The sequence below is a fragment of the Brachyistius frenatus genome, unplaced genomic scaffold (genome assembly GCF_029030835.1).
Source record: "Brachyistius frenatus isolate BFR_SWC_R1_liver_20210118 unplaced genomic scaffold, ASM2903083v1 Contig_112, whole genome shotgun sequence".
NCBI classification, from domain to species: domain Eukaryota; kingdom Metazoa; phylum Chordata; class Actinopteri; family Embiotocidae; genus Brachyistius; species Brachyistius frenatus.
The window spans coordinates 744,229-765,557 of record NW_027210711.1 but is presented as its reverse complement, the minus strand read 5'-3'; the positions used below and the strand labels follow the sequence as shown (position 1 = coordinate 765,557).

Here is a 21,329-nt window from a genome sequence, read left to right as displayed (position 1 = left end):
GATCCTATTTTTAGTTTTCTTAATGCTCTGGTCGTTTTAATGTTTTCCGGCGAAGCGTTTTGAATCGTCTTGTTGAAACGTGCTGTACAAAAAAATCCTCGCCTAATGCTGAGCGAACCAGCGGCTGACTTTGGCTTCACATTTAGCGTACGGACGCGAGACGTTGTTGTCAGTGTTCGCGGACGATCGTTTTTGGAAGGGTTTCTGAGCCCGAGCGGGGATTTCCAGTATCGCAGTTTTTACGCGTCTCGGACAATTTAGGTACGTTTGTGAGAAGGCTTTATTATACGGGCAAAAAAAACAAAAAAAAAGTGCCGTTCGAGGATGTTGTGTGTGTTTTATCCTCTGGGGAAAGAGGAGAGTTTCAGGATTGAGTCTTCGTGTTCCTGAACGGATGGAAGCCTTGTTGTCTCAGACCGGCCAGCGGCAGGAAGAGCTGCTGCTCCGGAGGGAACTCATCCCAGCGCGTCCACGTCCAGCCTGCGGAAGCAGAGAGATCGGGGTCCGGTGAGCTGTTCGGGGTGAGCGGGGGACGCTTCATTTCTACTTCACGTACCCTCGTTCTTCTCCGGTTCCAGGTTCTGCGGCTCTCCCGACCGCCGCCCGTCCACCTCTCCTCGCACGAAGACGGTGACGTAGTGGTACCGCTCCTCCAGCCTGACGGAGTTCACCACCGACGCGAAGCGGACGTCCGCCAAACGCACCCCGGCTTCCTCCATCGCCTCCCTGCGGGCGCAGTCCTCCCACGTCTCCCTTTTGGAAGACACGGGATCAGCGTCACGTCCAGGTCCGTCCGTCTCCTCTTTACGTCAGGACAGCTCGTGGCGTATTTGTACTAACCGGACTTTACTGAGAGATAACCGACTGTTTCTAAAAGAAAGATTACACAGCCTCACTCCCACACACACCAAACTCCATTTAAAAATATAGCAATTTAGTATTTGAGCACACTTATTTAACAGGCACTAGTAACAACATATATACATATATAGTAAGGCATATATATATATATATATATATATATATATATATATATATATATATATTTAAAATATGTCTTAGTACTTGCTGAACACATGGAGACAGGAACACATTCATGAATGAACGGCAGATTTGTGAATGGCTGCTGCTCCGTCTCTCTCCCTACCCGAACTCCAGGTGTCCGCCGGGGAGCTGGTACGTCCCCCTGCCCACCGCGCTCCTCCGTTTCCCGAGGAGGACGCAGCCCGGGTGGGCCGAGTCTGTCACCAGCACCCCGACCCCGACCCCCGGGCGCTCGACGGGTTTACCCGACATTTGGACGAATCGTAAACCGGGTGAGAAATGAAATGCAAGTTGTGCGGAACAAACGTAACGGGAGAAGCGAACCGAGCGTCACAAGAGGGTTCCCCTCCGCGTACTTCCGGGTTCGCTTGAAAGTCCCTCGAGAAACGAGGCGCCCTCCTGTTTGCCTTTCTTTCGCCCCGTGAGCTTAATATTTGATTCCGTCGAACAGAGTGGCGCAATATTATGACGCGTAAGTCCGAAATTGCCGACGTTCTGATAAAAGGCGCAATTGTTCAATTTGGCCGGTTATGGTCGAATTGTCTCGACCGTAGGAGAGTCATCTTGACTGTTAAACACTCTTTGGCAACACGGGGCGGTTCAGCAACATGTTTTTTTTCTCAGTCAAAAATTAAAATGTTATCCGAATATTTTTCTCTTCTTCTTTTTTTTTTTTTTTAATATTGAACGGATAATAAGTACATTTTATATACAGTCGATAGCGGCCACGAAAAAAAAAAATACGTTGGCTCAACACTGCCATCTCGTGACTAGTTGAGGTTACCGCATCATCTAACAGAGGAAAAGGACCGCTAATCACTTTGCTTGGATAGAACATTTCTAATAAATAATAAATGTAATGAAAACAATTTTTTTTTTTAAATTTCTATTAAAGACTGATTGCTGTCACCTGAGGACATGAGTGGAGGTTAAGTAGGTAAAACAGGACTTTACTCATGACAAGTTACTGGACACAAGTTGAACTTTACACTTTTTTTTTTTTTTACAAGCAGTTCAGTCATGAAACTACAAAATAAAACAAATTTACAAAGCGGTAATATCTGACTGACGTATAGTTCCCCGCGTACTTTGCGCGAGTTCACGTTTATTTGTGGCGGCTGTGTTTGTGGAGAGCAATTTTATTTTTTTTTTTTTTTTTACCGCCTGTGAGAACATGTTTGGAAAGTCCTTTTTATTTTTTTTTCACAAAATGTGTCTTATCGTAGGAACGGTGTAGCGCTTTACATTTGTTTTTTTTTAGATGGTTTTTAAATGTACAGATTGATATAAAGTGGAAATTTGTTCAATTTCCAGGTGTGATCCGTAGGTGGGGCCTCCGCGTGTAACGCAATTCCTCACAAGCTGCTCTTTCATATATATATATATTACACTGCAATAATATGTCCAGGTTTATTTATTTTATCATAAGGGCTCGTTGGCGTATTGTTGACGTATGTATTTATTTTTGAATATTTATGTTTGCCACGTTGCCTTTTGGGATTTCTCGCGTGCTTTTATTTTGGTCACTGCTCGAGTAGAAACGATCCAATTTTACAGCAGAAATTGCAGAACTTTTTCTTGTTTTTGTTTTCTTCCAGTCCATTCATTGCGATGACGCACTCTTTAGCAGTTTTCCGCCGACACCCGTTTCCCCGGTCCGACCTGCCCGGCGGCCCCGGCCACGCCCGCCTCACCCGACAGGCAACATTTCCCTCCTGCGGATCCAGACTTCACTCTCCGTCGCAGTCTTCTGCCGCGCGTCCGCAATTGCCCTCTTTCGTCTCTCGCCGGCGTCGACCATGAGCGGAAACCTGTGGACGGACGAGCAGTTCAACTGCCCCGTGTGTCTGGACCTCCCCAACGACCCCGTCACCATCCCCTGCGGCCACAGCTACTGCATGGGCTGCATCAAGGACTACTGGAGCAAGGACGACCCCAAAGGCATCTACAGCTGCCCCCAGTGCCGCCAGACCTACTGCCCTAAGCCGTCCCTGTCCAGGAACACCATGCTGGCCGAGGCCGTGGAGCAGCTGCGCAAGGGGGCCCTCAAATCCGAGGTGCGGGAGTCCATGCGGAGCGCCCGCGCCCCCGCCGCCTCCTCGTCCCGGCCCAAAGGCAAGCCGTCTTCCTCGGCCGTGCCGTGCGACATGTGCAAAGGCGAGCGGCGAGGGGCGGTGAAGAGCTGCCTGGTGTGCATGAGCTCGTACTGCGAGGCCCACCTGAAGCCCCACCAGACCAAGAAGGCGCTGAAGCAGCACGAGCTCATCGCGCCCACGGCCGACCTGGCCGAGAAGATCTGCACGCAGCACAAGTACCTGCAGGAGTTCTTCTGCCGGCAGTGTCAGATGTTCGTGTGCTGGCTCTGCACCAGCAACCTGCACAAGGGCCACGAGTGCGTGTCCACCAAGGCCGAGCGGACGGAGAGACAGGTACGGAGGGGTCCCGTCGCGTCGCGCGATATCAAATTCAAGTGTTTGCTTATTGCGATTGGGAGAAAGAAAAAAAAAAATCATTTTCAGCGAGCGGTATAACTGCGGTTAAAGTAGCCGGTAGTTGATTGTTCTTCCTGTCAGAAGGGGAGTTTTTCCTTCTCGCTTTACGATACGGTTCGGCACTAGAAAGAGCGTCGACGCGCCGGAAAATCAAACGACGCCGTCCCGTTCAGGGAAGTTCAATCTTTCAAAAGATCTATCGTCGTGTCTAACTACGTCCGTCAAAGGTGTCGCCCTCGCTCCTTTTGCACGTCTGAACTCGGGCTAAAAAAAAACACTCCCGACGGCATTCCTGTCCGTTCGGAGACGCTCCACCCTCCCGCGTCTTAACCGCTCGGCGGCGACGTCGCGTCTCCGCGCGTCTCGACGTGTCTCCCCGTCTCCCCGTAGAAAGTGCTGTCGGAGATGCAGGCGGAGAACCAGCGGAGGCTCAGAGACCGAGAGCAGGAGCAGAAGGACATGAAGAAGATGATGGAGCAGATGAAGGTTGGTCGGCGCCGCAGGTTTTTTTTTTTTTGTGTGTCTTTTCGCGCGAGCCTCTCCCGGAAGCGCCGAGTGACGCCGTGTCCGTCCGTCCGTCCCGCCCAGAGCTCCGCACGCGGCGTCCACGGCGACTCGGAGCAGGCGATGGCGGCGCTGCGGCTCTCCGTGGAGCGGCTGGAGGAGCTGCTGGAGGAGCTGCTGGATCGGGCCGGCCGGGAGAAGATGGGCCGCGCCCGGGAGGTGGCCGACAGCCTGGAGGCGGAGATCGAGGAGCTGAGGAGGAGGGACGCCGAGATGAAGGACCTGGCCCGCTGCGAGGACCACATCCACTACCTGCAGGTCGGCCGCCCTCCGTATCGGCGGGCGCAGTCGCGTCCGGCTCACGCCGTCCCGACGAGCGAGTCTCACCGACCTCCCTGTCCTCCCCTCAGACGTACGACTCCCTGCTCGCCCCGCTCGAGTCCGGCGACCTGCCGGCCGTGAACGTCAACCCCGAGGCCTCGTTCGAGCCGGTGCGGGACGCCGTCCTGGACCTCAAGGCGCAAGTGGAGGATCTGTGCAACCGGGAGCTCGACAAGATCGCCAAACAAGGTCGGCCTCCGCCAATCCCGTCTCGTCTTCTTCTTCTTCTTCTTCTTCTTCTCCTTTATCTTCTCCTTCTTCATCGCGCTGTCTGCTCTCTTCCAGTCAACGACACGACGCTGTTCACCCTGGGAGACCGTAAGTCGCAAAACATTTCTGCCGGCGTAATAAAGAAAGAGTGTCGTTGTGTCGATGTTTTGTTTTTTTCTTACTTGACTTAACTGTGATTTATTCTGACCGCATTCAGCCAATAAGAGCGCAGGACAGAAAGGAGGCATTTTTAAACGTGAGTTTCGATAATTTCTTATTAAATCTAAATATGCGGTGTAGGACGACACTTTTCGTTCCCGTGAAATACACCCACCGCTTTCCTTTCCTCTCTTAGTGTTTTCCGGTCTCGGTACTCGCAACACAAACGGCCGCTCGCCAGGTTCGTTCAGTGTTTTTTCTGTCTACATATTTTCTCATTCCCCCCCCAACCCGCTCCCCCAAATTTGGTGTCATTTGTTTTATATGAATAAATGTACGATTTCCCCACAGCTCCTACTCCCGGCATCTCAGCTGGAGCGCGAACCGGACTCGGTACTGCGCACGGACATTTTGTTTTATACAACAACGCCAGAAACGATTCACTGACGCGACTTCCCTCCTTCAGGTATCGGCCTCAAAAGTCTGGACGTGAGGAGCAGAGACGCACCTCGAGGTGAGTCCTCGTGTGCGCTTTTGATTTATCAGGAAGTGTGTGTGTGTGTGTGTGTGGGGGGGGGGGGGGAACGTGTGAGCGAGTGTGATTTAAAACACAAACACTTCCTGATGGTAAAACGGCCGTTACTTCCTCCTGCAACATTTTTTATTCTCGTTAAATATCTGTTCCCGCCTCCTGCTTTTCTCGAATATTTGTTCTATTAAAACTCTCTGTTAGGGTGAAGGCTATCCAGCTGCATTATGGGAAACGTAGGCTGCAGTATTATTTCTGTGGGTTACGTTTGATAAAAGTTTGCCTGCAGTCAGAGAAGTAACACTTCTGTCATTACTGGTAAAAAAAAAAAAAAAAAAAAAAAGCGTCCTATTTATTAGCGGTTGTGTACACCGACACCGATTGTGCGTCCAACCTCGACCTGACATCTCCCGTGTCTTTTGAAGCGGTGAGGGAGACCGACGCCAGACAAAGTACCAGACCGAGTCCGACTCCCAGCCGCAGAGAGTCTCAGTCCCTCTGGAGCCGGCCCGGTCGGAGCCCGGTTTCCACGGCTGCTGCCACCCCGCCGACTCCAGTCCCAATCCCGGCCGCTCCCGCTCCAGCTCCCGCTCCTGCTCCCGCTCCTGCTCCTGCTCCTGCTCCTGCTCCTGCTCCTGCTCCAGCTCCCGCATCGAGTGGAAGTACGTTCGAAACGACTGGAAAAATCGGTACATCGTATAAAAATACCTTCTGGCGTGAGAACCGCAAGACGTTTTGTTTTCCACCTCTGGTTTTCGTCAGGTTTCAGTCGGATGGCGTCCATCAGCAGCCTCTTCCGCTCCCATCGCCGCGGCAACAGCCAGGCGACCCCAGCTACCCCGGCCGGCAACTCGCTGCCTGCGGGAGGAAACCCCTGTAAGGCCTGACGACGACCTCCGCGCCGTCCGATCGTAGTAAAAAAAACAAACCAAAAAAACTTTTTGAGTGAAGTTAAGAATAATAAAAAGTAGAAGCCCAGATAGTAAACTGAGCGTGACGTGTCAGACGAGCGGAAGTCCTAAAAAAAAAAAGAAAAAGAAATCGCAACACGTGTTGTTCAAAGGAGAAAAGCTGAAATGTTTTGAAGCTGTCTGTGACGCTGTGAGGAGGAGAAAAACGTGAATACCGATCAGTGGAAATGTCTGTTGGCGTGAAGGTGGCGAAAACATTTGAGGAGCGAGAGACGAAAGCAGTTTGTTGTTGTTGTTGTCGTCGTTGCTTCTTAATTAATTCAGCGTCTCCTCCAAAACGTCACGTTTAATTTTTTTTTTTAATACTTTTGAAACTGTCATAAAAAAGAGGCATCGGCACTAACACTTTTAATTCTTAGATAAAACTTCAGTCCGGGACATAAATGCTTACGTCGGCAATAAAGAAAATGTAGAATGTACCTCGTCATATTGAAACGAAAGTCACATGTTTGTGTGCCTCCAACAGGGGCGATGGCCGCTCTGCCTGAAACGCCGACGGAAAGTAAGACTGCCGCCTTCGTACGTGTCAAATGAATGTCTGCGTCTTTTATTTGCTCACTTGCGTCTTAACGCCGCCTTCTCATTGGTCAGTTAACCCCGGCCTCTTCCTGGACTCGCCCGCCACGATGCACGCTCCGGTTTTCCCCGCACGTGAGTCGGACGGAGCTCCGTCGTTCGCCTCCTGCAAATATAACGACGCGCGCGTTAAAAGTTTTGTCCATTAACTGACGCGTTTGTTTTGATGTTTTTGTAATTTTTTTTTTTTTTTTTACAGTGAGAGAAATCAACATCGACAGCATCCAGGCCCCGGAGCCGAGGGCCAGAGAGGAGTTCCTGCAGTGTGAGTCTCCGTGTTTTGGCGAGTGTTACAAACGTCTGCTTGCGGGGGTCAATGAAAACAGGAAAGCTTTTATTTAGAAATATTGTTCGGGCGCTTTTTAATCACACGGGTCGGCGGCGGCGGCGGCGGGTTTGCTCGGTCGCCACGGAGACGGATCTGTCATCGCATCGCGCGATCTTCGTCAACTCGTAAGGGCAACACGGCGGACGCAAAGGGCTCGGGGTGGAAACCGTAACGCTCTCCGCGACGACCGAGCAAACTCTTACGCGACGAAGAGTCTTTCAGCGGTCTGTAAACACTCGTCCGTCAAATGTCTTTCCTCAGACGCCGTGAGCTTGACCCTCGACCCCGACACGGCCCACAGGCGGCTGGCTCTCTCCGAGGGCGACACCAAGGCCACGCTGCAGGCGGCGGCGCGGCCGCACCCCGACAACCCCCGGCGCTTCGACGGCTGGACGCAGGCGCTGTGCCGGAGCCCGCTGCACGCCCAGCGCTGCTACTGGGAGGTGGAGTGGCGGGGCCGCGGCTCCTCCGTGGGCGTGGCCTACGGGGCGCTGAGCAGGAAGGGCTCGGACGCCCGGGCGGCGCTCGGCTACAACGCCCGGTCCTGGACCCTGGAGCTGTCGGACACCTGCTGCTCGGCCTTGCACGACAACGAGAAGAGGGACATCCCGGTCACCTACTCGCCGCGCCTGGGCGTCTACCTGGACGCGGCGGCGGGGTCGCTGGCCTTCTACAGCGTGGCGGAGAGCCTGACGCACCTGCACACCTTCCGCGCCAACTTCACCCAGCCGCTGTACGCCGCCTTCGGGGTGGGCAGCGGAGTCGGGGTGGGGCTGGACTTCGCCCTCGGCCAGTTCAGCTCCACCTCCGACAGCATCAAGATCTGTCCCCTGTGAGGCCGCTTCCTGGAGAGGGGAGGGGGGGAGGGGAGCTCTGAGGAGCTCACGTTGATCACCTGAAACTGACCGGACACGAAGACTGACCGTATTTCTGACGTCTCGCCGCACCGGCTTTAGTTTTTTTTGTTTGTTTGTTTTTTAACCTAAATGCACTTCTGCATTGTGGAAATATTGCAATTTACACTCCTCGATTTTGGTTAGATTGCCTTGAAATTTCGACGCAGACACGAACGACCCCGAGAGGATGTATCCTCGTGACCTTTGACCTTCTGTTACGCGTAAAGCACATTAAATTGACACCCTAATCTAAACTTTTCCCTTTTTTTGTTGTTTTTATTAGCCATCAAGTACGACTCACAACAAACCAGCGAGACATCCCTTTCTGTTTTGTATTGCTTTATTTATCAAAAAAAAAAAAAAAAAAAAAAAAAAAAAAAAGAGGCAACTGAATAATCATGATCACGCGGGGGAGACATGAAGTCGTCACGGGACATTTTTAGATTTCGGCCAAAAGACATACGCCGAACCTGAACGTCCCGCTTCACAGGGAAAAGACCAGATCTGATATGTACAACCAACCCAAAGACTGAATGAGACTTCCTTCATCTTCTCTCCTACAAACATACAAAACATTAAAGCTCGAGCTTGTTGTCCTTTTTCCTTTTTTTCATTTTAAATATGCGAAATAGTCAAAATGCAGAAATATTCCGTTTCTTCCAAAATAATAATAAAAAACAACAATAACAACAACAACAACGTTGAGCTGGATTTGGATTCCCTTCATGTGGAAAGAAAAAAAAAGAGGAAAAAAATGCTACATATATTAATAACGTTAATGACAAAATGTTAGCCGACGACGCGGCATGTTAGAATCTAAACACTTACAGTGTAGTCAGTAAAATGAAGGTTAGATACGAACGTGAAAGTGCAGTAACTGATTTGAAGGGTCGAAGGGGTCACGCGCAAAGCTTCCTCGTGTTTATCGTTAGTATTATTAGTACAGAGTCGCATAAAACATGTTTTCCTGCAGGAACACCGCCACCCGCTGGCCGATCTGTGAACCGCGTACGTCCTCGATTTAAAAAAAAAAAACCCGAGTCGGTAACTAAAATGATGTGCCGGTGTTGTTGTTTTTTTTTTTTTCCGTTTTTCTCTCCCCCTCTTAGCGGACTGAACCCGAACGCCCCGCGGGCCCGTTTTTAAACCGAGCGGCGAACACGACCTCCAAATCCCCCCGAGTGCAACTAATATATATACAAACGTGGCTGAACGGGAAGTCAAATCAGAGCAGAGCTGGCTTGTACTTAAAGGCCTCATACCATTAAAAAAAAAAAACACACAAACACAAGGACCTGCAGGAAAAGGCAGACCCGTCTTTCTTCTTTTTTAATTGAAATTCGCCTGCCTTCTGATTCGGTTCTGACTCCGCCCTCAGCCACCTGGCCCCGCCCATCTGCAGACAAAGGTGCATGCTGGGACCCGTAGGAGAGGTTGGGTTTTTGTTGTTTGTTTTGTTTTTGTTTCTCCACGCAGACGCTCGGGCACGGCACGCGGACGGTTTACTTCCACATCCGTGCAACGACGTATATATATATAAAAAAAAAAAAAGAAAAAAGGTCCTCATCGTATGAAACAATACCGGTCCGATTACAGGATTAGCCTGGCAGTACGCTGCTAAGACGGCCGGCGTTTTCAAGTCTCGGAACGAGTCCTCGAGTAATAAAAGCTAAACGGACCTCTTCCTCCTCTCGTGACGCTAAAGGCCGTTACGGGATCACGTGACACGTTTCTACTGCAGACTAAAGCTTTTCTACGACGAGCCCTTTAAAACAGCAGGACGCCTCCTCTCTTCGCCTCCTCTCTTCGCCTCCTCTCCTGACATGCAGAGACCACTTTTCTTTTTCACACATTTCCTCTTCCTCTTCCCTTTTTCACACATGTCCTTTTCCTCCTCTCTAACCCACTTGCTTAACCCCTCCTACACTTACACGTTGTCCTTTCTTTTCCCTCCTGGCAGGAGAACTTACGTAAAGAAGAGAGAAACCCACGCGGAGGTGAACTAAGGCCGTATTATTGACTAGCCACACACACACACACACACACACTCTCAAACTAAAAACAGTCCGTTTTAGTTAAATTGTGCTTTTAAATGAAGTCGTTAAAAGGAGGGATTTGTTTCTGCCCGCGATGCTCTGACGTCTCCCCCTGAAGGCAGAGAGGAGGAGAGATTGGGGGGGGGGGGGGGTTCATCCCTCAGCGTTTGGACGCACCAGACGACGGGTGGGAGGCGGCGAGATGGCGGCGCCGCTCTTTCGGGTTCCCCCACGGCGGCGGAGGCAGCGCCAGCGAGGTGGGGTGAGGAGGGGGCGCGGGGTGACCCGCCGCCGACTTCCCCGCGCGGGCGCCGATCATCGCCGGGAGGCTCTGGTTGCGCCTCAGGCCGTCCAGCAGGCTGCCGCCGCCCGCCGACACGAAGGTGGCGGAGTCCTGGCGCGGCGCCGCGGCGCCGGACTCGGACCCGCGCAGCACCTTGGCGAAGCCCAGCCGCCGCAGCCGCTCCACCAGGCCCACGTCGGCCGGGTCGGGCCTCGCCCGTCCGAGGGACGGGGCCGGGGCTTCGCGCGAGGGGCTCGGCAGATCCGGGCGCGGGGCGCGGCCCAGGTTCAAGCCGTAAACGTCTTGGAGGAAAAGCTCGGCGGGCCGGGAGGCGAGGAAGTTGTCGGCCGGGTGCCGGCGGGACTCGGCGGGCACCGGGGAGCGGGTAGGGGAGCGGGAGGGGGAGTTAGGGGGGGTGCTCGGCAGGAAGCGGAAGAGGGGCCGGCGGGGGGCGGTTCTCGGGGACGAAGGGGGCGTGTCAACGGAGACTTGCGCAGAGATGCCCCTCTCCAGGACCAGCTTGGCCAGACCGCAGGGGGCCGCGGGGGGGCGCCGGGGGGGGAAGGAGTCACAGAGGCCGAGTCTGCAGGGAGTCACGGGGGTGCTGGGACCCGTCCTCATGGAGCTGGGGGTGTTGGCCACGATGGACGACTGGGAGCTGAGAAGAAGACGAGACAGAAAAGAGGACAGACATGTCGTTGGTTTGCGAATCCGATCGTCGCTTAGCGACCGTAACTAGGCACGACGTGGAAGCCGTGCGCACGGTGTAGTTTGGAGGACGGTGCCGGTATTATCACAGAAAGCTCGACCAGCATAGCAACAGTAACTAAGGGCGGGTGGGCCTTCCGTCTTGTGGTGTCGTATTCGATGCCTAACCGGTGACTATTTTCCTCTTACCTGGACGTGACCTGCGTGATGTCACTGGGGTGCAGGATGCGGCAGGTGGTGAAGGTGTAGGTGGAGAAGGTGGAGCTCTGGCACTTCCCCGGGTTTTGGACTGAACACACAACACACGAGGCGGTGAGAAAAAAAAGACACGTGGGCAGCGACAGTTACGGTGGAATACGTAAAGTTACCAGAGGACGATGTCGTCGTCGTCAAGGACATCGTCGTGGTGCAGATCGGACTCTGCGATTGGACCGTTGCCGTGGAGGCTCCCGGAACGGGCTGAGGCGATAGGCCGGATATCTCCATGATGCGCTGCGGCGTGAGACAGACGTCCGGTAGCAGCGAGGAGGACGCGGCAGGTGTCCCCGGGGACGTCGTCGGGACGGGGGACAGAGGCGGGGCGGGGGGAGGCATCCTGTCCTTCCTCTCCTCCGGCGTGGACGCGCAGCGCACCTCGAAGGTGATCCCGCCCTCCTCTTCCTCCTCCTCCTCCTCGTCCTCGTCCTTGCCGCGCTCCGACGCCCCTTTCTCCAACACGGCAGGGCCCCCGCGCTCTTCGTACTCCTCGTCCTCCTCCGTGTCAGACAGACGGTACGCGGCATCCCGAGTCAGCGGGCGGAAACCCTTCGTCACGATGCCCGGGTGGGGGTCCAGGATGGTGGCCAGGTGAGGTTTGGCCAGCTGCTGCCAGTGGTGGAGCGTCAGGGAGCCTGAGGAAGGAGGTCGCATTTGTTGGCGGAAAGCAAACGACGCGGCCAACGTGACCTTTTATGATTCGATTTTATCGCGATGAACGAAGCGGACGGTGAAATGCGGGAACGTCCAACCCGCCGTTTCCTCCAGATTCAGAGAGCTCAACGTGCGTTTCTTACCTTCCATGGGCTTGACGATCTGAAGCTTCTCGGGCAGGAAGGTCTTGAAGACGCAGGAGCCGACGGAGAGCTCGGACAGGTTGGAGAAGGAGGAGAAGGCGCTGCCCGTCGGCGAGCCGCCGCCGTCTCCGTCGTCTCCGTCGTCTCCGTCGGCCCCCGCCAGGCCCCGCAGCTTCTTCTCCCGCTCCGCCCGGAAGAACTGACGCTCGCACAGGAAGTTCTGTCGCCGTAGCGACAGGCGGCGGAGCGCCCCGGTGAGGTCGTTTCCCCCCGGAGAGCCCGGCCGGCCCGTCGGCGCCTCCTCCCTGCAGACGCACGGACACGTTAGGAGCCGGCGCGGCCCGAACTCGGCCGTCACGTTCACGTTCTACAAAAACTCACCCCCGAACGGACCGGAAGGGCTGCGACGTCATCACCGGGGAGATCCGACCGGAGCCCGGGATGGGAGGCGTGGCCGAGCCCGCCCGCGACGCCGAGGCGTTGACGGAGCGGACGGTGTGGAAGACTCGCCGCTGGGAGATTCTGCGGGGGGATTGCAGAGCGGGATTAACGAAGAGGTCGGTCGTCCTTCTCAGTGGGACAAAAAAAACAACAACTCATTATGTCCTTTAAATTGTGACATTCGGGTCTCTCACCTTTGGTCCTGGAAGGCCGTCTCTTCCTCCACGCTCAGCTCTTTCCTCATGGTACCCTCGATCTCGGCTGCCAGGGAGTCCTACGTGCACGCGCGCACACACACACACACACACACACACACACAGAGAGAGAGAGAGAGAGAGAGAGAGAGAGTTCAGGAAAAGACGACTCCCGAGTCCCTCTTGCGAGCGTTTTATCGATCTCTCGGCTGCCGGGCCAGACGGGTGTGCTCACCATGGGGTAGAGGCCGTAGGAGAGGTGCCGTCGCATCCCGGCAGAGGGAGTGTTTTTACTGCGGAGCTCCTTGATCTCCTCCTGGGACTCGTGGAGCATCTCCACGCACTCCATGTTCCTCTCCGTCAGCTCGTTCAGCTGCACACACACACACACACACACACACACACGAGTAAATATTATTATTGTATCACGACTTTGTATGCAGCATTAGTTACTTAATCGATGAAGGAAGGACTTTAATTTATTCATTCAAATTGGGCCTAAATCGAGGCCATAAAAACAATATGTAGATTGAATTTGTCTTATTTAAATAAATTGCCAAACACGGTACTGAATTAACATCGTCGCTAATTAAAAGATAAGTGAATTGAAATTGGCCGTCACGTCATTATAAACCGCCGCGCTGCAAAATGCAAAGCGAGGGCCGCGGTTCCTTACGGGTTCCGGACATGACGTCTACGAAGCCAGAACATTTCTATCTGTCCAGAGTAATAGAAGCGGTCCAGGTCTGCGCACCTCTGCGGTGAGCTGCCTCTGAGCGTCTTTGGAGGCCTGCAGGTGGATCCTCAGCTCCTCTTTCTCCAGCGCCAGCTGCACGGAAAACAACAACAACAACAAGAACAAGACATGAGCTTCTTCACACACACACACACACACACACACACACACACACACACACACTCTCTCGTGTGTTTTGCGGCGGCGGTAACGTGTTCCCACCTCCTTCACTCTGTGCTGCAGCTCGACTATCTGGGTGAGCAGCTGAGCGATTTCCTCCTGGTGTCGGAGCAGCTCCTCGTTCTTCTGGGACAGCTCGTCTGTCAGAGACACCATCTGGGTGTTGGACTCGCCTGAGACCAAGTACGGGGCGAATGAGATTCCTGACACGTGAATGTGTCTTTTTAAATGTGTGTGTGTGTGTGTGTGTGTGTGTGTGTGTGACTCACGGAGCTCCTTGACACAGTCGCTGACCAGCTGCTGCTCCTTCTCCTCGTAGGTGATGGTGTCCCTCTTGAGTTGACACGCCTGCAGCGGTGAAGGTAAAATCATTGGCAACGTCTCACTTCTCTAAACGTGACGGTGTGTGTGTGTGTTTTTTTTTTATTTTTGTTTTTTTTGGGCCTCGCGTCACCCGTCCCGCGATTTACCTCCGACCTCAGCGACAGGTTCTCGTCCTCCAGATCCCGCAGCTTGCTCTGCAGACTCTCCAGCTGGCCGAGGGCGGCGGCGGCGGAGGCGAACCCCCCCGACGGCTGCGGCTGCCGCAGCGGGGTCGACGCGCCGGAGTCCGCCTCGCTCTCCTCCGACGCGCCGGCCACCATCCGCAGCAGCTCGTCCTTCTGACCGAGCTCGTGCTGCAGCTGGTGCACCTGGACAACGGGCGAGGTCAGAGCGGAGGGATCGTTACCGAGAGCGTTTTAAATGGAGCGATCCAACATTTAACCGGTTTTCACGCACACCGCGAGACGCTCAAGAGATTTCATGTTCATAACGTCAAGTGTGTTTCTGTTCGAATCCCACTTAATCAATTTATTGTACTGTCGCGAAGGGCGTACCGCAAGGATGTACTTTCGGTCTCTTGCTTTTGAAAGCTTTTTCAAATTAAACCGTTCGTCTATTTGCAGATGACAATGTCGTGTACGTTTAATTCTAAAAAAAAAAAAAAATCCAAAGCTTACCGGGAACGACTCGAAACCGTCCGTCTTTGAACGAGCAGAGGCCTCGTCGCCGTTTGATAGTAGATGTAATCTGCCAAAAAAAATCTTGCCGATCGATGACATATTGTCGACTTTGAATTCGTTCCGGATTAAATCCCAACATAAGAATACGAACGCAATCGAATGTCAAATAGCTTTTATTTCCTTGTATAGATATGTTCGGTCTTTTAGAAAACACAAAACAATGAAAAAAAAACACACAAAAAAACACGTCTTTGCTTTCGGACCCACTTTTATCGGTCGCTTTTGTTTTTAAATGCATTTATTTGAATCGTCCTTTCTACTGAAACCGCATTTTAGGTTCATTTGGATCGTCGTCGTTCTCGCGCAGAAAATAAAATGTAAAGCGCCGTCCTTACGCTAAACATTTAAAAATAATAAGCCACCTGGTCCACAGCTTGCGCCAGCTGCTCCTCTAAGGCCTCGTTGCGCTCCCGCAGCAGGTGGTTCCTCTGCAGCAGCGACTGACCGATCCGGGCCGCCAGCTCCAAGTCTCGGTCCCGCTGTCCAATCGGAGCACAGGACACTCAGGGTCAATCAGCCGGCGGCTTGCCGCCGCTCATGAGCGGAAACCAAATGACTCGGAAATGAAATGCCTACCTCGGCCAAGAGGTGCGTGACCACTTCCATGTCATTGTAAGTCTTGGTCATCTGCTCCACGCGATCCGCACTGAGGACTGGTCACAGAGGACATGTCATTTTATAGACACGCACACACACACACACACACTGTGGCGTGCAAAACGTGCATCCAAGCAACTTCACACAAACACGTAACGAAACCACGGCCGGCGTAATATCACTCCAAACAGAAGGAGACGCATCTTTAGCGCGATAATAAAACGTTCCGACCACGAGCAGCACCAGCAGCTCCGATTACTTCCCCTTTTTACGCGCTGACATCAGCAGCCAATCACGGACCTCGGACGGGTTTTTATGTCTAAAACGCTTGGCCTCGCGGTTGCTCGTGGTCTGAAAGTAAAAGCAACGCCAGCTTTATAAATCCACCCTCCAAACACTGTGAACACTGCTACCGTGCTACGAAGCTGCCTTACCGGTGGCAGACAACAGACCGTCACGACGCCGATCTCTCGTCTGCTGTCATCTACATGCGGGAAAGCAGAGAGGGGCTCTCGGTCTGCGCCGCCCCCCACCCCCACCCCCACCCTCCCACCAAGTCAAGTTCAAGGCCACGGGGACGACCGGAGCCCCTCTCTGACACCGGCGCCAAACGAGCAAGTGGCACAGAGCAGAAGAAGAAGTAGGGAGAGGGGGAGGAAAAAAAAGGAAAAGATACCTTTGGAGAGGCTCTGAGAGCCGGGATGGGAATAAGAAGGAGGCTCCAAAGCAAGATATGCTAGTGAGAGAGGGAAGAAGAAAAAGTTCAGACAGTTGAGAAGCGACCGGCCCGTTTTAAAGAACAACTGGACTGAGGAGGAGGAGGAGGAGGAGGAAGGGTGAAGAAGAAGCAGAAAGGCGCCACAGGTGGAGAAAGGAGTGAGAAGCGCAAGTTGAAAGCTGAAGCTTCAATAAATGAACTTCATTTTGGAAACATTAGTTGGCGGCGACTCGAGAGGATCTACACGTCAATTAGTCGGGTTCCGCTTTTAGCACCTGAGTGGGAGCCACCGGCGCCGCACCGCTCGCCTTTCCACCTGTTCAAAGAGAAGCGGCAACTTCTAGTCACAGCGACGGAAGACCTGACGCACCGGACCGGGGCGGCGCTTCTTTTTCGACAACGACTCGACACCGTTTCCTTCAAATTTCACCTGGATGTGAGGAAACGGATGAACTTATCGTGACCTCAATGGCGAAAGTTTCACTGGAAATGAAAAAAAAAAAAAAAACCGTGCAGTTATGACATTACGGGGTGCAATAAAAGAAGAGAGCGTTAAATTATACAGCCTGGCTGACCTAGATCATATAATGCAATCGGTGAACAAAGGTCCACGAAGAGGGCGGCGTCGCACGTTTGTTTTCACGGCCGACCCGTCTGACGGTTCGCTCAGTAAAATCCGTCCTTTCCATTTTAAAATGGGAGAAAAGAGTAAAAAAAACAACTAAAAAAAAACCACCCAAAAAAATATTACCAGAGGCAAATAAATATGTCGTCACCCGACCGAATCATTTCCTCTCTTCTCGCTCTCCTTCTCGCGGAATAAAACCATCTACGGATTAAACGGGAGAAGCGGCCGCTCCTCCGGTAATCTGAGGCCGGCGGTGACCTCTGCGCACGGGTAAAAATAACCTCTGCGCCGCGCACCGCCGCCTCTGATCCAGCCGGGGACACACTTCCTTCCACACAACGCACAGGACCTCTCACGTGAACGTGGTGTACTCAGCGGTTCACGGAGGCCGAAGGTTAAGGGCACTCCCAGGTCGAGGAAATGCAAATAAGACAAGCGGGCGTCCGGGATCGGAGCCGGGGAGCTCAGGGAACATCGGGGAATTCTACAAACTCTTTTTCCGACGGGGGGAAATTCAGGGGGATTGATGTTTTTGCACGTTTCAATTTTAGTCGCCATTTACATACGCAGCTACATCATTAGTTAGGCAGTTAATGTCAGTGTGTGTGTGTGTGTCACTGACACAAATGTACCCCTCATGAGCAGGGAGGTGCGTTCAGGTACACTCGCTAATTTGACCGGACCAAAAAAGAAAAGAAAAAAAGACCAAAACCCGGTATCCTGTGACTGCAGCTGCATTTCTCCACTATTCTGCCGTCCCGCGGGAGCTGCCGCTCATCCCATTTCACAACACGCCGCCAAAAACGGGACACCTGACCTGCTGATGTCATCATTTTTGAAATATTGACAATAGTGTCGAGTGTAAGGTAGAAAAAAAAGAAAACACCGTCAGCTCGTTGTAAATGCTGTCTGCTGAAACCTCGTCTCTCCGTGTATATTTATATAGATATGTACATCTATCTGATGCAGATGTACATCGTTGTAAGCATACAGTACGCAGCATCAGGACGACCGCGGGCCTCTCGGATATCATCACGTCACGCTTCCGCTCGCGCTATTAATAGGCCGAGTTTGATTTTAACACCGCACAAGAGGAGCAGGCGGGAATGTGAGAGTGAGAGTCCCAGACTGTAGCGGCTCTCTGACGCGTCCAGCAAGCACTTTAAATCACGTATGTTGTCGTCGTTAAGAAGTTCAGACATGTTTTAGTTGTAATATTTTATTTCTCGTGCGCACTAGTCTTAAAATTGTTTTATTTTGAAAGGGGGCTTTGCAACAGTTATACATTAAGGGAAAGGGGAATGTTTACATAAATAAATAAAAAAAAGAAAGTCGCTCTTATTAGAATTAGTTTTGCGGGAAGCAAAAAGCTGTATTGTTACGTGTGTGACAAAAACAGGAAGTCGCGTCTTCCAACTCGGCTCCGACATGCAACAGCCGGTTTGAATGTAAACACAGCACAAGATTTGCCCACTTCCTGTCTTTCCAGTAACACGCACACGCGCACACGCACACACACACACACACACACACACACACGTCTCGTTCTGCCTGACCTTCCTCGCACGTCTGTCTGTCTCTCTCTCTTTTGCAGTCGGGCTAGCGGCTCACCTTCCACGGCGAAGTTATCGTACAGTTCCTCCGCAGGGTGGACGTTTAAACGCGGCATGGCGGCTGTCCTCTCTCTGCTGTCCCGGCTTCATCCTCTATCGGTCCACTATGCGCCCCACCCCCTCCTTCCCCTCCGCCCCCTGATACTGTCTGTCCCGTGACTCCCTGGCTTTGAATTCAGCTACACTGAACTCTGGCTGGATCTCTGGATTCCCTCTCTCTCTCTCTCTCTCTCTCTCTCTCACACACACACACACACACACACACACACACACACACACACACAGAGAGATCGCCACAACTGTGAACCCTGTGCCAAATAATATCCACAGTAAATCCCCAATTGAACAGGATGTGCTCTGCATAAAGTGAATCCCTCATGTGCCTCATATACTGAGAGAGAGAGAGAGACACACACACACACACACACACACACACACACACACACACACACACACACACACACACACACACACACACACACACACACACACACCATCTGCTCGGTGATGTCGCCTCCGGCTTTAGCCAATCAAAAGAAAGTTGGCAGACAGAAAGCGCCACATACGAACTGCTTACTCATGTAGCGGAAGGTCTCTTCGGCCAGCACGGGGGAGATGGCGCGGTGCCGGGCGGGGGCTTCCTCCGGGGAGCAGCTCGGCGACACCGCCCAGTCCTGGCTGTCCGACAGGTAGACGGAGCCGGAGCCGGCCGACCCGGAGCCCAGCGAGCCGGAGCCGGAGCCGAAGTGCTTCCCGCTGCTGCCCAGCCCCTCATCTGGAGGGGAGACGCAATTTTTGAAAAAAAACAAAACAAAAAAAACACACTTTTATTTTGGCAAAACTGTGCACCCTCAGAGGGTTATGAATGCCAGCGTGGGCCGATGAATCATCTTAACGGGTGCGCGTCTCTCGGCTCAGACCGTACGAGCCGGCTACCGTTGGCAGAGCAGCATGTGAAAAACGTCCGCAGACAACCACGAACAACCCACCGGTCTCTGTGCTGGACTCCTTCTTCTCCACCGCCCGGGGTTTCACTTCAAACATGTCCCGGTCCTCACAGAAACACAAAGCCGGGCAGAATTACGGGATCGCCGTGACGTCGCATCTCGCTGCTGCGCCGACGGGGCGGTCCCCCCCTCCTCACGTGCACGCACACCTTTACCTGCAACGGAGGAGAGGAAGAAGAAGAAATAAAAGACACGAAAACGCCACAGAGACGCTCGCTCGTCTTCACAAAAGTGGTTTGGAGGCAGCGCAGGTTGTCGGGTTAATCCCTGCAGCGTGAGGCAGATTAGAGCATCTCTGACATCCAGCGTCTCCCTCTGCTGCCCTCCGACACATTTCACCACGCCACGTGACCGCTGAGATTTAAAGCCCTTTTAACCACCGGTCCGATCGTCCGCCGTCTTTTTCTCGGGGCCTTAAAAGTCTCTGGACGCTCGGCGATTTGGACTCTTCCACCTGACGCGGGCAAATGTTTTGAATGTCATTCAAGGTCAGTCACGGCGCGCCAGCTGCTATACCTCTGCTTGAATTTCCTTTTCACGTGCCACATACCGGGTTTGTTTTATATTTTTTTTGTTTTGTTTTAGAGAGAGCCGAGGGATGAGTCAGAGGCGTCCCACGTCCCGTCGCCTTAAAGGGACGACTCGAGGAACGAGACAGGAAGCGTGCCCTTAAAGGGACGAGCTCTCCGGAGAGAAGACACGTGCTTCGGTAGAGCTTAGGAGAGACAGATTTAAAGAAGAAAGTTCAAAATCAAAGCAGCAGAGGTGAGACTACACTTCCCACAATGCAATTGATATATATGTGTAATTAGATCCTCCATGCCTGATAAGCCACCACATCTTTAAACTGTAAATTCCCAGTATGTGTCACTCTCTCTTAAACATGTCAGCACCATCATCAGGGTTACTTTTTTTGTGTGCAAATGTGAACCCCCCCCCTGAAGACATTACACATCAAGTGACGTGAACTCCACGTGTCAAACGTGTCCCTTTAAGCGCACTGAGGTTTTTGCAGATGCGCTATTGTGTTATCAACAATGTTGACATTGACAAAGCTATTAATAACCAGAGGACTCACTGGCCCCTCGTGCACGCGGACCATCGCGGGCGCGCGCCCGCAACGACTCATCCCGCCTAAGTGCCAAGCGAGTCACGTGACGAGTACGACCGCTGCGGGCAGGACGGCCTTCCTGACAACTCAAAAAAAAAACACCACACAAATGAAAAGGAAATGCGCGGTTTGTATTGAATAAACAACAACAACTGAGGGCGCGATCTGGCAACCGCGACATTACGAAGATGTAAAATCACGTCAACCAGCGTCAACTACAAATAATGCCCATTCTGCGCCATTATAACGACCGGAGCAAAACTCCGTTTGAAAAATCTCGGTATTAAATGTATTACGGTCGCGCAAAGTTTCAGTTCAAACCCTTAAATTAATCTGCGGAAGCTTCTCTTCAATTCGGCATCGCCACTGCACACAAAGGAAGCAGCTATTTAGATAAAAGTTCACACATTAGTGGAATATGACTGTAACTCCTAATAATAATAAGCCTTTAAATGCATGACGTTGTTATTACATATACAGCAGATGGCTGCGGGCTTCCATCGTTGACGATCTATTCAGTATAAACGTAATGACATTTAAAGACATCACGTATGAAATACTAACGTGTTTGCCCTCTTGAGGTCGGATGACGGCTTCACTGCTGGTTAGCGTCGCGTGAGCTAACAATGTGCCCAAATCCTGACCGCGTCCCGCGCGCGGCGACCACCCCGTCGTTATATAAACGGAAGGAAATGTTCGGCGGGCATGAAGCTTACCCGGTGTCAGTGTTTTTCCGCAGCACGGGTCGTCCCGGCGGCGTGTGTCACTCTCCCTTCACCGCAGCCTCAAACAATGGAGGGGAAGGGACGGCTGTCGAACGGCCCACCGCCCGCTCGTCATGGAGGAGCGACAAGCGAGCGCCGCGTGACGT

General features: G+C 52.8%; 3 protein-coding genes across 7 annotated transcripts; 1 reads left to right on the top strand and 2 right to left on the bottom strand.

The window, feature by feature from the left end:
- Nucleotides 1-271: 271 nt before the first annotated feature.
- Nucleotides 272-1,296, bottom strand: nudt15 (nudix (nucleoside diphosphate linked moiety X)-type motif 15). Its single transcript, XM_069712831.1, has 3 exons — nt 1,148-1,296; nt 557-753; nt 272-480 (listed from the first exon to the last, which is right to left on the bottom strand). Exons 1-3 carry the CDS (start codon nt 1,294-1,296, stop codon nt 365-367), a joined length of 462 nt encoding a protein of 153 aa, XP_069568932.1. The 3' UTR covers nt 272-364.
- On the top strand, nt 1,241-8,474 carry trim25l (tripartite motif containing 25, like). The gene is made up of 16 exons (XM_069712779.1): nt 1,241-1,316; nt 2,643-3,473; nt 3,927-4,022; nt 4,125-4,358; nt 4,451-4,610; nt 4,707-4,739; nt 4,849-4,887; nt 4,987-5,031; nt 5,142-5,183; nt 5,257-5,304; nt 5,745-5,981; nt 6,082-6,195; nt 6,757-6,792; nt 6,882-6,941; nt 7,066-7,131; nt 7,456-8,474. The coding sequence occupies exons 2-16, from the start codon at nt 2,844-2,846 to the stop codon at nt 8,028-8,030; spliced, it is 2,415 nt and encodes an 804-aa protein (XP_069568880.1). The 5' UTR covers nt 1,241-1,316; nt 2,643-2,843; the 3' UTR covers nt 8,031-8,474.
- A 1,167-nt stretch (nt 8,475-9,641) lies between these two features.
- Nucleotides 9,642-19,479, bottom strand: trak2 (trafficking protein, kinesin binding 2). 5 transcript variants are annotated; one of them, XM_069712776.1, is made up of 16 exons: nt 19,330-19,479; nt 18,918-19,115; nt 16,058-16,117; nt 15,361-15,437; nt 15,147-15,263; nt 14,191-14,412; nt 13,990-14,068; nt 13,763-13,893; nt 13,559-13,633; nt 13,040-13,177; nt 12,805-12,884; nt 12,551-12,691; nt 12,170-12,474; nt 11,486-12,007; nt 11,307-11,406; nt 9,642-11,067 (listed from the first exon to the last, which is right to left on the bottom strand). In XM_069712776.1, the coding sequence occupies exons 1-16, from the start codon at nt 19,382-19,384 to the stop codon at nt 10,287-10,289; spliced, it is 3,081 nt and encodes a 1,026-aa protein (XP_069568877.1). In that variant the 5' UTR covers nt 19,385-19,479; the 3' UTR covers nt 9,642-10,286. The 5 variants fall into 5 exon arrangements, with proteins under 5 accessions (XP_069568877.1, XP_069568875.1, XP_069568878.1 ...); XM_069712774.1 differs by having other exon boundaries at nt 13,763-14,068; XM_069712777.1 differs by lacking the exon at nt 16,058-16,117.
- Nucleotides 19,480-21,329: the final 1,850 nt, after the last annotated feature.